This window comes from Populus euphratica, unplaced genomic scaffold (genome assembly GCF_000495115.2).
Source record: "Populus euphratica unplaced genomic scaffold, PopEup_1.0 scaffold117.1, whole genome shotgun sequence".
Classification (NCBI taxonomy): domain Eukaryota; kingdom Viridiplantae; phylum Streptophyta; class Magnoliopsida; order Malpighiales; family Salicaceae; genus Populus; species Populus euphratica.
In genome coordinates, this window is record NW_011500008.1 from 419,037 (window position 1) to 432,434 (window position 13,398).

At 35.2% G+C, this 13,398-nt stretch overlaps 2 protein-coding genes and 1 long non-coding RNA gene across 3 annotated transcripts in view; 2 read left to right on the forward strand and 1 right to left on the reverse strand.

Annotated features, from left to right (window-relative positions):
• Window positions 1–172: 172 nt before the first annotated feature.
• Window positions 173–9,997, forward strand: LOC105141295 (transmembrane protein 33 homolog). The gene is made up of 9 exons (XM_011048479.1): window positions 173–411; window positions 5,549–5,669; window positions 5,834–5,934; window positions 7,688–7,813; window positions 7,932–8,052; window positions 8,194–8,278; window positions 8,541–8,654; window positions 8,737–8,776; window positions 9,588–9,997. Exons 1-9 carry the CDS (start codon window positions 235–237, stop codon window positions 9,738–9,740), a joined length of 1,038 nt encoding a protein of 345 aa, XP_011046781.1. The 5' UTR covers window positions 173–234; the 3' UTR covers window positions 9,741–9,997.
• LOC105141294 (uncharacterized) lies at window positions 640–5,542 on the reverse strand. The gene is made up of 2 exons (XR_845336.1): window positions 2,483–5,542; window positions 640–2,433 (listed from the first exon to the last, which is right to left on the reverse strand). It is a non-coding gene; the product is annotated as an uncharacterized LOC105141294 (long non-coding RNA).
• Window positions 9,998–12,786: 2,789 nt separating the features above from the next.
• LOC105141310 (uncharacterized) overlaps window positions 12,787–13,398 on the forward strand; it is a 3,590-nt gene continuing 2,978 nt past the window's right edge. The window contains exons 1-2 of the mRNA XM_011048491.1: window positions 12,787–13,228; window positions 13,268–13,396. Coding sequence (XP_011046793.1) covers window positions 12,884–13,228; window positions 13,268–13,396 — 474 coding nt within the window. The 5' untranslated portion in view covers window positions 12,787–12,883. The remainder of the gene's footprint in view (window positions 13,229–13,267; window positions 13,397–13,398) is intronic.

Below are 13,398 nucleotides of genomic sequence, written 5' to 3' on the forward strand. Positions count from 1 at the left end.
TTTTTAAAATAATTTAAATTTTTTTATTTCAAATTAATATATTTTTAATATATTAATATCAAAAATAATTTTTTTAAAATAAAAAATATTTTTTTAATATATTTTTATATAAAAAATATTTCCAAAAACAAATACAAGCACGATTACAGTCACCAAACATTCTATAAAACTTGAAGCGTAGACAATTGTACTATTTTTACGCTTCCATATACTTCTAGCAAAAGATCAGCTACAATGGGACAAGAAACAGAAGATTCACAGAAGCTTAAGAGAATAGCGGCTGCTGCTTATGATTACGACAACGACCCTAGATGGACTGATTACTTGTCCAATATTCTCATCCCTCCTCACTTGTCTTCTCGCTCTGATGTTCTAGATCACTTCAAGCGCAAGTTCTACCAACGCTATATCGTCCGTACAATCTCTCTCTTTTCTTTTCCTTCTCACTTTTATTGGTTTTAGCTCTTGATTCTTGGGATGTGGAATAGTGGGTTTCAAATGGGTCTTTTTTTTTTTTTGTTTTTTTTGGGATTGGAATCTTGTTTACTTGATTTTCTACCACTATAATCTTATTAATATTGCATGTATTCAGTATTGTGAATTAATCCAACCTTTTCATTTTGTTTAATTTACTTATCAGGTTTGGTTCTGTTATTGGTAGTACCGGTTTCTTGATTCTTGGTTATGCGTATAAGCCAAATATCAAAGTTTGGATTTTGGTTGAAATTGTTAATGGGTTTGGTTATCTTTTGTTGCTCTGTTTGAAATTTTGGCTTTTAATTCTTGAGAATCTTAGGATGTGTTGGTTTGATTGAATAATTCACATTTTTTTACAAATGAGATTTTGTGATACGATGGATAGAGTATTGCTATGTCATTTGATGACATTTGCAATGTTACTTTTAAGATTTTGTAGTATGTTCGTATTACTGACTAATTGCGTATACATGCCTGCTATGCACCCTGTTGAAGAAAGAAGATAGTCAGGAAGAAGAGTGGGTTAGTTAATAAAAAATTAGCAGGAGCTATACTGTTAGGAAGCACATTACCCTATATGGAACATAAATTCTGCTGGGAATAACAAAAAGAGAATTATGATGAATTAAGTTTCTTCTTCTCTCCCTTTCTTCTTCTGTTTTTTTTTGCTTCTGTCATTGCTACCATTGATTAGCAGGACTTTCCTTGCTGATCTCTGCACTAATAATCCCTGGATGCTATCTAAGTAGGAGCTGTGGAAATCTAGCTCACGCAAGTGGTATCAAAGCTCATTGTCTTCACATCAGTGGAATGGCTCTTGACACTCGATTTCAAGACTTGAAATGACTGGAGGATTCTCTCGAATCTGACATAGATCAAGCCCAAAAATATGAACACATGGTGAAGATATTGAATTCTTACAATAAAAAACTAGAGAATACTACATCCAACCATGAAGTTTGATTGGATGAACTGAAGGACCTCATTAGTGGTCTATCCTATCAACAAATATCTATATTGCAGACTCTACAATGGACTGTTGGTGAAACCAGCTCTACTAGGGAGAAGCTGAACCCTTACACAGAAGATTCTGCAACCAAAACTTGCAAGTCGTGTGAAGAAAGGCAGCACTGCTACAGATTGCACAAGCCAAAACAAGATTTCCATCCCTTTGATGGAGAGGATGTACATGAATGGTTGTACAAATGTAATCAATATTTTGATATGGAAGATGCTGAAGTTGGCTTCTTACCATCTAAATGGTAAAGCCTTGTATTGCCATCAAAATTATATCAGGAGTTCGGGAGGTCAGGGTATACCATGGGAAGAGTATGTGGAGGCTTTATGTGCCAAGTTTTGGGGGTCAGAAGGACCCATTGGAAGAGCTGATGGACCTGAGGCAGACTAGAAATCGTGAAACCTACATATAAGATTTTGATGTCTTGTGTAACAGAGCTGAGATGAACGTGAAATGAGCCATTGTCTTCTTCATTGGAGGGCTAGAGGTGGAGATAAAGAATATAGTTAAAATGTTTGAGCCAAAAACACTAAAACAGACCTACAACCTGTTCATCTACAAAACAGAACTCTATCCTTAGAACATCACACCCCACACAAATCAGACACTACACTCAAACCACCCTACAGACCACCCAAACAAAACCAATCATTCCAGAACCCTTTGGAGAACCTAAACCCACCAAACAACCCTGCCTTAAAATAGCTCCAAGCTGGGTTACTACCTACTCAAATTACACCTACAACCCAAATTCCAAACCTACCAAATGACTAGGAACCAAGGAATTAGAAGATAAAAGAGCCAAGGGCCTATGCTTTTGGTGTGATGATAGGTTTATACCTGGTCATAGATGCAAGAACATGCTTTTAGTGTGATGATAGGTTTATACCTGGTCATAGATGCAAGAACATGCTTTTAGTGTGATGATAGGTTTATACCTGGTCATAGATGCAAGAACATGCTTTTAGTGTGATGATAGGTTTATACCTGGTCATAGATGCAAGAACAATAAACTATATTCATTATGCATAGTGGAAGATGAAGAAGGTGATGAAGATGCTGATGATGAGGTGGAAGAAAATAAACCAGATACCATTACTCCACTCATTTCCATCAATGCATTGGAAAGAACAATGGGGTTCCATACGCTAAGGGTCACTGGCAGAAGGGACAAACATTAAGTGTTCATTCTGATTGGCTCAGGTAGTATTCATAACTTTTTTAAACATTGAATCAGCAAGGAAGTTACAATGTGACTTGTTATCAATTAAGCATTTAACAGTTGAGGTAGCCAATGGTAGTACTATGAGTTGCACTGCAATGTGTAAGGACTTCAAGTAAAAGATGTAGGGGGTAAGCTTTGTGGTAGATGTTTTCATTGTTGATCTAAACAATTGTGACTGGTTGGTTTGAACCTTGAATCAAACAATTGCGTGGGTTTCTTTATTTTATAGGTTACTACAGGAAATTTGTCAAGGGCTATGAATTGATTTGTAAACCATTGACACAATTGCTAAGAAAGGATGCCTTCTTGTGGAACACAGAGGCAACGGAAGCCTTTGAGAAGCTGAAACAGTTAACGACTCAACCTCCAGTTTTGGCTTTACCTGACCTGAACAAGATGTTTGTTATAGAAACATATGCTTCAGGGAGTGGCATTGGGGCAATGTTGATATATGAGGGGCTCCCACTAACCTTCATTAACAAATCTCTAAGTCCAAGACAACAAGCTCTATCCACCTATGAAAAGGAAATGATGGCCATACATCATGCAGTTTCTAAGTGGACACTACCTTTTAGGCAGACATTTCAAGGTTCGAACAAATCATGGTATTTTGAATTATTTGATGGAGCAGAAAATCACCTTTCCCTTGCATCACTTATGGTTCCCTAAGCTATTAAGCTTGGACTTTGAGATTGAATACAAAAAGGGTAAGGATAACACTACAACTGATACTTTATCTAGAAATCCTGAGGGAGAACTGTTTACTATGGTAGTGTCATTGGTCTCTACCATACTAACGAATCTGATTAAGGCATCCTGAGGAAAGGACAACACTACACAAAGGATTATTCATGATATGCTACAGGATCCCAACTCAAACCCTCACTGTAATGTGTGAATGGTCATCTAAACAGGAAGGAAAAAAATAGCTGGTAATGATCCTGAGTTGCAAAAGAAGCTTATTGCTATGTACCATGATTCACCTATAGGGGGTCACTCTGGAGTTATTGCTACTGCTAAAAGAGTTGGGGTTTATTATACTGGAAAAGGCAATAGAGACACGTCAGGCAATATGTAAGAGAGTGTAGTGTGTGCTAGAGGAACAAAACAAAAATTGTCCTTAGTCTAGGCTTGCTACAGCCTTTTCCTATTCCACGGGCCCTTTCAATGATATAAGCATGAATTTTATTGAGGGCCTCCCTAAGTCTAATGGTAAAAGTGTCATCTATGTGGTGGTGGATAGATTCAACAAGTATGTTCATTTCATAGCCCTATCACATCTCATTCTCTGTTGTGACTGTAGCCACTGATTTCATGGATAATGTGGATAAGTTGCATGGGTTTCCAGCTACCATTGTCAATGACAGGGACCCTGTGTTTCTAAATCAGTTATGGAAGCATTTATTTGGCCAACAAAGGGTTGAATTGCATTTCTCTACGGCCTATCATCCCTAGATTGACAGCCAGACAGAAGCAGTCAACATATGTCTAGAGACTTATCTGAGGTGCATGTCAAGGGCTAATCCTAGTCAATGGTCCAAATGACTATATCTAGCTGAATGGTAGTACAATACCCATTACTATGCTTCTACTGAGTCCATTCCATACGAAATACTCTATGGTTATGAGCCTCCTATCCATATCCATTACTTGCCAAAGGATTCTAATATTGAAGCTGTGGATGCATTCCTTATACAAAGGGTAAACATGTTGAATTCTATAAAACCTAATCTCAACGTGGCACAATAAAGGATGATCCAACAAGCCAATAAGAAAAGAGGTGAAAGAGCTTTCGCTATAGGTGATTGAGTCTACCTTAAATTGCAGCCATACAAGCAGAAGTTAGTAGTCGCAAGAAAATCACATAAGCTTTTACCTAAATTTTATGGTCCCTATCAGGTAATTGACCGTATTGGGACTGTGACTTATAAGTTATTCCTACCTCCTACAACCCCAATCCACCTAGTAGTCCATATCTCTATTAAAGTAGCATGTGGGTTGTAAGAAAGTGTATGGAGATTTAACTGATGAGTTGCATGATGAACCAGCACCACAAGCTCAAGCAATACTGGATGGACAAATAGTGAAGCATCAAAATTGTGCGGCCACTTAAATCCTGATCTTATGGAAGACTTCGCATCCAGCCAACACCACTTAAAAGTTTTGTGATGAGTTCTCTCTCTGAGGTTTCCCATATTTTTCCTTGAGGACATGGGTAATTTCATGGTGGGAGAATTGTTATGCACCCTGTTGAAGAAAGAAGATGGTCAGGAAGAAGAGTGCGTTATTTTATAAAAAAGTAGCCGTCACAGCTTTTAAGCCATAAGAAACGCAGCGTTTGGCTTACCTTTGCAACGCAGTGTTTTGTGTCTGTTTTAATTTCCCTTGTACACATTGTTTTATTAGTAGACAATTATAACTGTTGCCACCAGTTGGCCTAATTAGCAGGAGTGGTAGATACCAATACCAAATTTATTTTACAAAATTCTACTGGGAATAACAACAAGAGAACTATGATGAATTAAGTTTCTTCTGTCCCTTTCTTCTCATTCTTCTTCTTCTCTTCTCTTCCTTTTGCTCTTGTCATTGCTACCATTGATTAGCAGGACTTTCCTTGCTGATCCTTGCACTAATAATCCCTGGATACTATCCAAGTAGGAGCTGTGCAAAGCAGCTCACTGCAATGCCAAATGATGATGTGCTTCTAGTTTACTATTTCTGCTGTTTTTGCTAGTTAGAGTTTTGCTGTGCCTTTTCACGTAATATTTAAGAGGTGCTGCATATGAATTTGCTGTAGTTGATAATCGTTGTACATGTTTAATTGGCAGGACCCTGATCTAGTGGTGGAGGTGATGTCTACAAATGGTTCGTCTCAGTCAACAAACCCATCTGCATCATCCTCTTCATCATCAACCCTTTCAGATGGCCAACCTCAAATACGCAACACAGGTTGGAAAGTCTGTTCCATTTTTTAATTTAATTGAAATGAAGAGAACCACATGAATTTTTTTTTGTACATATATACAAAAGTCAAGTTCACTATCTTGTTATTGGTCTGTCATTTTGCTTCTTTTATAAGATTGAGTCTTTGGACCAAATTTGTTATGCTGTAGGGTCAACTGCTAGAGCATCTGGACCATCAGCAACTGCAGGTCAAAATCCAACCTCTGTGCACTTGTATCGACAAACCATACAATTTTCTGTCAATGCTTGGGTAGAGTATTCTTTTCCCTCATATGCTTGCATGTGTAATACTTGAAGGATAGATCTTGTCAAATGTGTTACATATTTCTATTTGTTTATGGACAATAATTTTCAGTCTTTTCATTTTTATTGCTTGCTGTCTTCATTTGCAAGGAATGGAAAATTACAAAACTTCATATGCACTCTATGCCTTTTGTTTTGGGTGTTATATTGTATACTTTGATCACTACATGTAAGATAGAGGATCAGCAATTGACCAGAGATTATCTAGTATATCAATTATATAGAAATCCTTAGAGGTGAGAGGGGATTATTCTCCCTGAAATGTGATCTATTTTTTACTCCTTCAGCAAGTTCAAAAAAAACTTACTTGAGAAACAGCCCATAATGAGTTTTCCTGTATTGATTATACACCAATTCCAGCTAATCAGCTTGACTACCCAAGTAAAGCTCACAGCTCCATTCACAACCTTCTGAAATTCTCTAGCCTGTTAGGTGTGTAAAACTAGATGATGAACAGATTCAGCTGAATATTTGTGCATAAGCCATTCATCTTTTACTTGCTTGAACTTTACAAATATCCAAATCCATCTTTTGAATTCCTAAGAACCGCGTGTTTTGTTCTTTGTTTAGGTAGTTACTTGAACTCCTTGAATTACTAGTAAAGTTTTGATCAGACAGGACCTCAATTTTGGTTGTACACATTTTTATGGAGCAGCTTTCATCTGATGGAATTATTTCACTTATTTGAGATTCGCCAAAAGCTGGTTCTGACTGTAGGAGCTCTTCATTGTAAATGATTAGCTACCTCCTTCTCCACCCACCCTCCTTTTGCCTCTTCCCATCTCCTGGGTAACATTTCAGGGTTGATGGACTAAAAAACTAGATTGAGTTGGTTTCCTGAAAGAATTAAGAAAAGAACAGAAACTTCTGAGTTTTCCATCTGCAAGCCTCAGGCATTGTGGCCATGGTCCTGTCAGCTTTGCACATACCTTAGAGCCACTAATTTTCTAAAACCGGGTAACTATTCCTGATTTTGGATTGAAGCTTTACAGGGATGCATTTTATAATTATCAATTAATCTTAACTCTTCAGCCTGTATGAACTTTGGTCAAAACCCCAAAAAATATGAATACATTCAATTTATAAGCCTCTGATAAACATTCATCCCATACCTGGAAACTCAACAGTTCCCTTGTCTTGTAAAATTAATTAAACCCAATTTATATGAATCAAGTCTCCTGTAGTCTTATTGGAAATAATGAGAAAGCCTTGACTTCTGAAGGGCTCCATGTGGCTATCCTGAATACATTTCTAGCAAAAATTTGGGATGTCTTGATTTTAATTTTGGCTTATTTCTGAGCCTTGTTTCCCTTGAATCTCTGGGAATAATATGTTATTCATTTTTTTAGTCTATAAACTGTCATAGAAAACACTGAAATCCTGAATCAAGTGTGGCAAGATTTGTTAGGTTCTTCCAGAAAGTAAGAATGAGATAAGAGGACAGGGGAGGGTTCTGGTTCTTGTATTCTATCCAAAGAAGGGTTGGGAGTAACATGTTCTTCTTCTTCTTCTTCTTCTTTTTCCTTGAGGATGGGCTTTAAGTTTCTGGTATAAACTACCTGTTAATCGGTGGTAGAGAACTAAAGATTTTTACCCACAGGTTTTGATGTATCTCCTTGTAATCTGGGCTATCTTCTACCCTTATTGTACATTCAATTCAGTATATATTTCTCATAATATGCTTCTGTCCTTGCCTGCAGGTTTTTGTTGTGGCTGTGCTTGCAATCATTCCCCTTGCACCTAAAAATCTTTCAAGTAGGGCATATCGACTGTCGTTTATGGGCACTGCATGCTCGTCTATGTATTCCTTGTACACATTATATGGGGTAACCTGAAATGCATATGCTTTTCAGTTTGTTTTTCTATCCTATAAGTCATATTTTTCAGTGTCGTCTTCCTTTTATTACAGTTATTCTTCACTAACCAGGTTTGTGTCTTTTGTAGAGACCCAGAGCATGGAACTTGCAGGGCATTCAAGTTTACTTGCAGTCAATAATTGCAACCAAAGATTTTATCTGCTTCATCTACTGCCTTACATTTGTTACTTCACATCTTTTCCTCAAAGGTGAGCATTAATTGGCTTCTAATTTCTTATTCTGGCTTTACGTTTTTTAGTCAATAATTTTCGAATTCCAATTTTCCATTAACTGGCCCATTTCTGTAGCTCAGTGTTTATGTTGAGTACTGATGTTGACCATTTTAACAGTTGCTTTAATTCCCATTTTGTGCCGATCACTGGAGCATGTTGCCAAATTCTTGAGGCGTAACTTCAGCCGTTCCACCTTGTACAGGTAGAAGAGATTTGTGTTTTCACATCAATGAATGCACGGATATTTAGTTTCAGTAGTTTGACTGGCATGAGTTTCTATGGTTATTCCTTAAACTGGTCAAGTGGTCATGGACCTTCAAATGATTAGCATTTGACTGTGAGTTGATTTGTTGTTACTGTTGTTTCATCTTTATATTAGTTTCTTAACTTATGAAGTTGTGGCATCTATCTTGTAATTCATCGTTTTTCTTTTCTTCTTGAAAAGTTTGTGTTTGGTTTCACAGGAAGTACCTTGAAGACCCTTGTGTATGGGCGGAGTCCAACACGACTAACCTCAGCATTCTGTCCTCTCATACTGAAATTGGGCTTGGCTTCCTGTTAATTGTCTCCTTGTTCTCGTAAGTTGTTAAACCTATTCCCTTCCTTTTGATCTGACCTTTTTTTCTTTTTGGAATAATAATCATGGTTTGATGAATGCAGCTGGCAACGCAACATAATACAAACATTCATGTACTGGCAGGTAAATTACTTTCTGATCATGCAATATTGTGATGAATTAATTTCATTGTTGAAAATGTAAACAAATTCCCCTTTTCCTCTTTTTTTTGGTGGGGTGGATCCAAATAGATATTTGTTTGATCAATACGGACATGCATGTGGACCCATTCCTGTTGGGAAAGCAGGGAAACAATCACTCATGCATTTGAACTGAATCAAAGTTTTGATGAAAATTGATCTTTTCAGAAGTGGAGTGCTTGTATAAGCACCTTATTATAGTGGTGCAATTTAAGAAATGAAGGCAAAAAGTAGATTAGAGAATATCTATGCATACACTTAGGCAAATGTGTTCCTCCTATTTAATTCACGGAAATTTCCTGGGATTGTGAAGGTGAAAACTTATGAAATTGAACAAGTCCGCCAAAGAATTTGGAGCCAGATTGAAAAGCATTGTTCCTGCAAAAATCAAAATGCTTGAAGCAAACTATGAGAATTTGATGCTATGAATTTGTTGTCTTGAGCTGGTCAAATGAATAACGTGCTACTACTTTTAGGTTCTGCTCCAATGTATGTTTAAATGGTGATTGGTAGGGGGGGTTCAAAGTGTTTCCACGGGACACTAAAATTTGCTCTGTTGTGTTTGGTGGGTGAGATACGCTTGCTTCCAGCTAAGAAAATAGATTGAGTTATCCCTTTTGGTACAAAATTTCACTAAAGATTCTTAGGAACATTTTCAGCTAAGAAATGGTGGCATCCCAGTGATCTTTAGAGTATTTTAGGTGCATGACCTAACTAAGCCTTTCTTTCTTGTTTTTCAAATTTTTTCTTAACAGCTATTGAAGCTCATGTATCATGCCCCTGTGACTGCTGGTTACCATCAGAGCGTGTGGGCTAAGATCGGAAGGACCATCAATCCTCTTGTCCACCGCCACTGCCCATTCTTGAAGACTCCACTTTCTGCTGTTCAAAGATGGTGGCTTAGGTAAATGTGTGGCCAACGGGAAAGGAAGAAAGAATCATCTGAGATGGTAGTTTCATTCTTCGGAAGAAAAAACCAAAGCTGGATGGATAAATCTTTACCGTTAATCTCAAATGCCCTTTTCCATTCCCTCTCCTGTCCGAGTAGACGATCAGAAGGTTCTCATATTAATACATTAGATATTGCTCTATTTCACAGATTATATAGATAGAAAGGAGAATGTATTAGAATTTTACTTGGCCTTCTTAAATTATTGCTTGCATCAACACGCTTGGTAGCCAAACCCATCCTTTGCTGTAATGGCCGGTGTGTGAAAAAAATTAAAAAAATTGATTAAACTGGAAAAATAAAAAATTAAAAAAATGAATTAAAAAAACCTAATAAATGGATTAAAGGGTCGGTTTTTAAAATCTTAAACCGATTGAATTGAATTGAATTGGTTTAATCAGCATCTAAATTCAATGTAAATGGAAACCCTAGGCCTAAACTTTACAGTCCCTCAGGTGTCAGCTGTCCCTTCTCTCCTAAGTATCTTTTAAGTTGCTCCCCTTTCTCTCTCACCTCTCTTCTGATTTAATTCTTTAATTTTCTTTAATTTTTCAATCAAAACTCAAGCTTTAAAATAATTATTGTCAAAATCTTCAACACCAGTGCTATCCTCAATCTTTTACTCTTCCATACTATATTTGTCTTGACAGGTGAATATTTCATCGTTATTATTTTTAAATAACACATAAAGAAATAGAAATCTTCTTTTGCTTAAAACAGGTGTTTTTTCCACATGTTTTTGCATAAAAGGAACCTGTGCTTCTTTTATCTGTCTTGGTTTCATGGATTTTTTAGGCTGTTTTGCCTTTTCTACGAGTGGATGGAAATCTTATTAGTTAGGATCATTATTTTACACTTGTATATAGTTGAAATTCTTACCATTTAGACTAATCAATTTATCTTCACTTTGTTTTCATCAACTTGCTTTAACATGAAACAAAACTGGATTATATTAATTTTTTTAATTATTTTTAATTATTCAAACTGTATTGAAAATGATTGGTTTGAACTAGTTTTAATTTAATTTTAATTTTGATTTAAAAAATAAAAATTTAATTTGAGTAACTTATTAAATAAAAATCAAAACGAACAGCAAAATAACGATCCCTTATACTCGTAATACTCATTAAATGCAGCACTCCTCGATTAGCTACTGGGCTGGTGCGGCGAGAGAAGGCTAGCAGGGTTGTTGTTGGCGGGAAGAAGAAAAGAGCTGTTGGCTGTTAAAAAGCTGTTAAAAAGCTTATTCATGCCTTAATATTAATAATGATGATTTCGAGCCTTTGGGCTGTGCCATGTTATTTGGTCAATTATAGATGCAGGTGTTTTTTTTTTTTTTTCAGATTAATATGAAAGTTTGGATAATTTATATATATTTTGATTAATTTTATAAATCTTAAAATTAATAATTATATAGATTTTTAATAACTTTAAAAATTAATAATTTCTACAAGTAAATATAAAATAAATTTGATGAGTTAAACTGTATTTTTACCATTAGGTGAAACTTTATAGAGTTGTTACTAATATTGACAGGAGCAGGTTGAAACCATTTCAAATGGCTTAGCTGTTTAGGGAATTTACATATGTATTCTCAAAAGAAAGTTTAAAGATCAGAGAAGAAATCTTAATTGAGTTGGTTCTATTCAAATTAGAACATTATATGATTTTTAGGTTATAACTGAACGGATTCAGGTGTGATTTAACTTAACAAAAAGCTAATATGTAGAAATAAAATATTCATGAAGATCCAAAGACTAAATACTATTGTTTTTAAGTTCAAATCTTAGCAATAAAATAAAAATTTGAATATGCCCCATAACCTAAACACTGTTTGATGTTCAACTTATATCTGGAGTTTTAGATACCTAAATAAATATGTTAGTTTTGGGTTGGAAAGATGAGATATTTATCTACAACTTTCATGAAAATTATCTATTCATATTATAATGTTATAAATGATGTTTTGTTCGATCACCAAATCAATAGTTAACCACAATATAAATAGTTCTAAATTTAGTCTATAAAAGAAAATATTTGTCATATATTTAGACATCTTGATTTTTATATCAAGATTCATGCTCTTGTTTTTTTATTTGAATTTTTTATAATATGCAAGTTTTATTTCATGTTATATTCTTGTTAATTTCTTGTTTATACTTATCATTTTCTTTATTATACTTGGTTAATTTATATCATAGCTATATTCTTTTCTTGTTTATTTATGTTTTTCTTCTTAATTATATTTAGTTAAGTTTATTTTTGTTAAGGTGAAAATGTTACATTAATAGTGTAAATAATATAAACTTAACATGGACTTTGATGTTTAAATTTAAGAAAGTTTGCTATTAATATGTGTTATAATTGTAATTTTAATCAATCTTAACACCTTTCTTATTAATTGGTGAGTTTTGATTTGTGATGTATAATTATTGACAAAATAAATACTTGATTTTTTCATATCCTGCTCAAGGAGAACCAACACCTATTGTTGAAGATTCTGAAGTAATTAAGGTAGATTTGAAGCTGATTTGTTGGGAGTAAAAACAGAAAGTCAGATATCCTTTCCTATAAATTAGAACCTAGCAATAATACCTATTTATGTGTAGTTAATAGCTGTCCTAATATAGATATTTAGATGCTGTATATATTCAACAATTCATTATGAAATAAAGAGAGAAGTCAGAATTTAACAACTCTCCATATGGTATCAGAGCCTAAACCTAGACTATATTTTTAGCCTATCTCTCTTTACATCAGAGTCTAAATCTAGGATTCCTCCTCTCCCATTCCCATATGTCCTGACAATTCTAGTCACTTGCTCTAGCAGACCTGTCCAGATCTGAAAAAACATGTCTGAAAACACTACAAAAGAAACTCAAATATCAGGGGAATTCCAAAGTTTACAGTCATCCTATAGACTGAATGGAAGAAACTATCTAAAGTGGTCACATATAGTAAAAACTTTTCTAAAAGGAAAGGGAAAGATTAATCATTTAATGGACAATCCTCCTAGTCCAGAAGACCCAAAGTTTACACTTTGGGATGAAGAAGACTCCATGATTATGTCATGGCTATGGAACTCTATTATGCCAGAAATTTATGGGCCTTATATGTTTCTGGTTACAGCAAAACATATGGGATGCAGTGAGACAAACCTACTCTAAAGTGAAGGATGTTGCGTTAATCTATGAGATTAAGATGAAGCTTTCAATGACCAAACAAGGTAATATGATGGTTATTGAATATTACAATACTATGAAAAGTTTCTGGTTGGAATTGGACTATTATCAGGATTTTAAGATGCAGTGTAGTGATGATGCTGTGATTTTAAAGAATTATGTAGAAAGAGAAAGGATCTTTGAATTTCTTGCAGGACTCAACATAGAATTTGATCAAATGCGAGTCCAAATACTTGGAAAGGAATCCCTGCCCTCACTCAATGAGGTATTTTCAGTAATAAGAGCTCTGCCCTCACTCAATGAGGTATTTTCAATAATAAGAGCTGAAGAAGGAAGGAGAACTGTGATGCTTGAGGTCCCAAATACTAAAGGTTCTGCTATGATGATAACTAATAGAAAAAACCTAAGTGATGCTAGCAGAAACCAAAATGATGT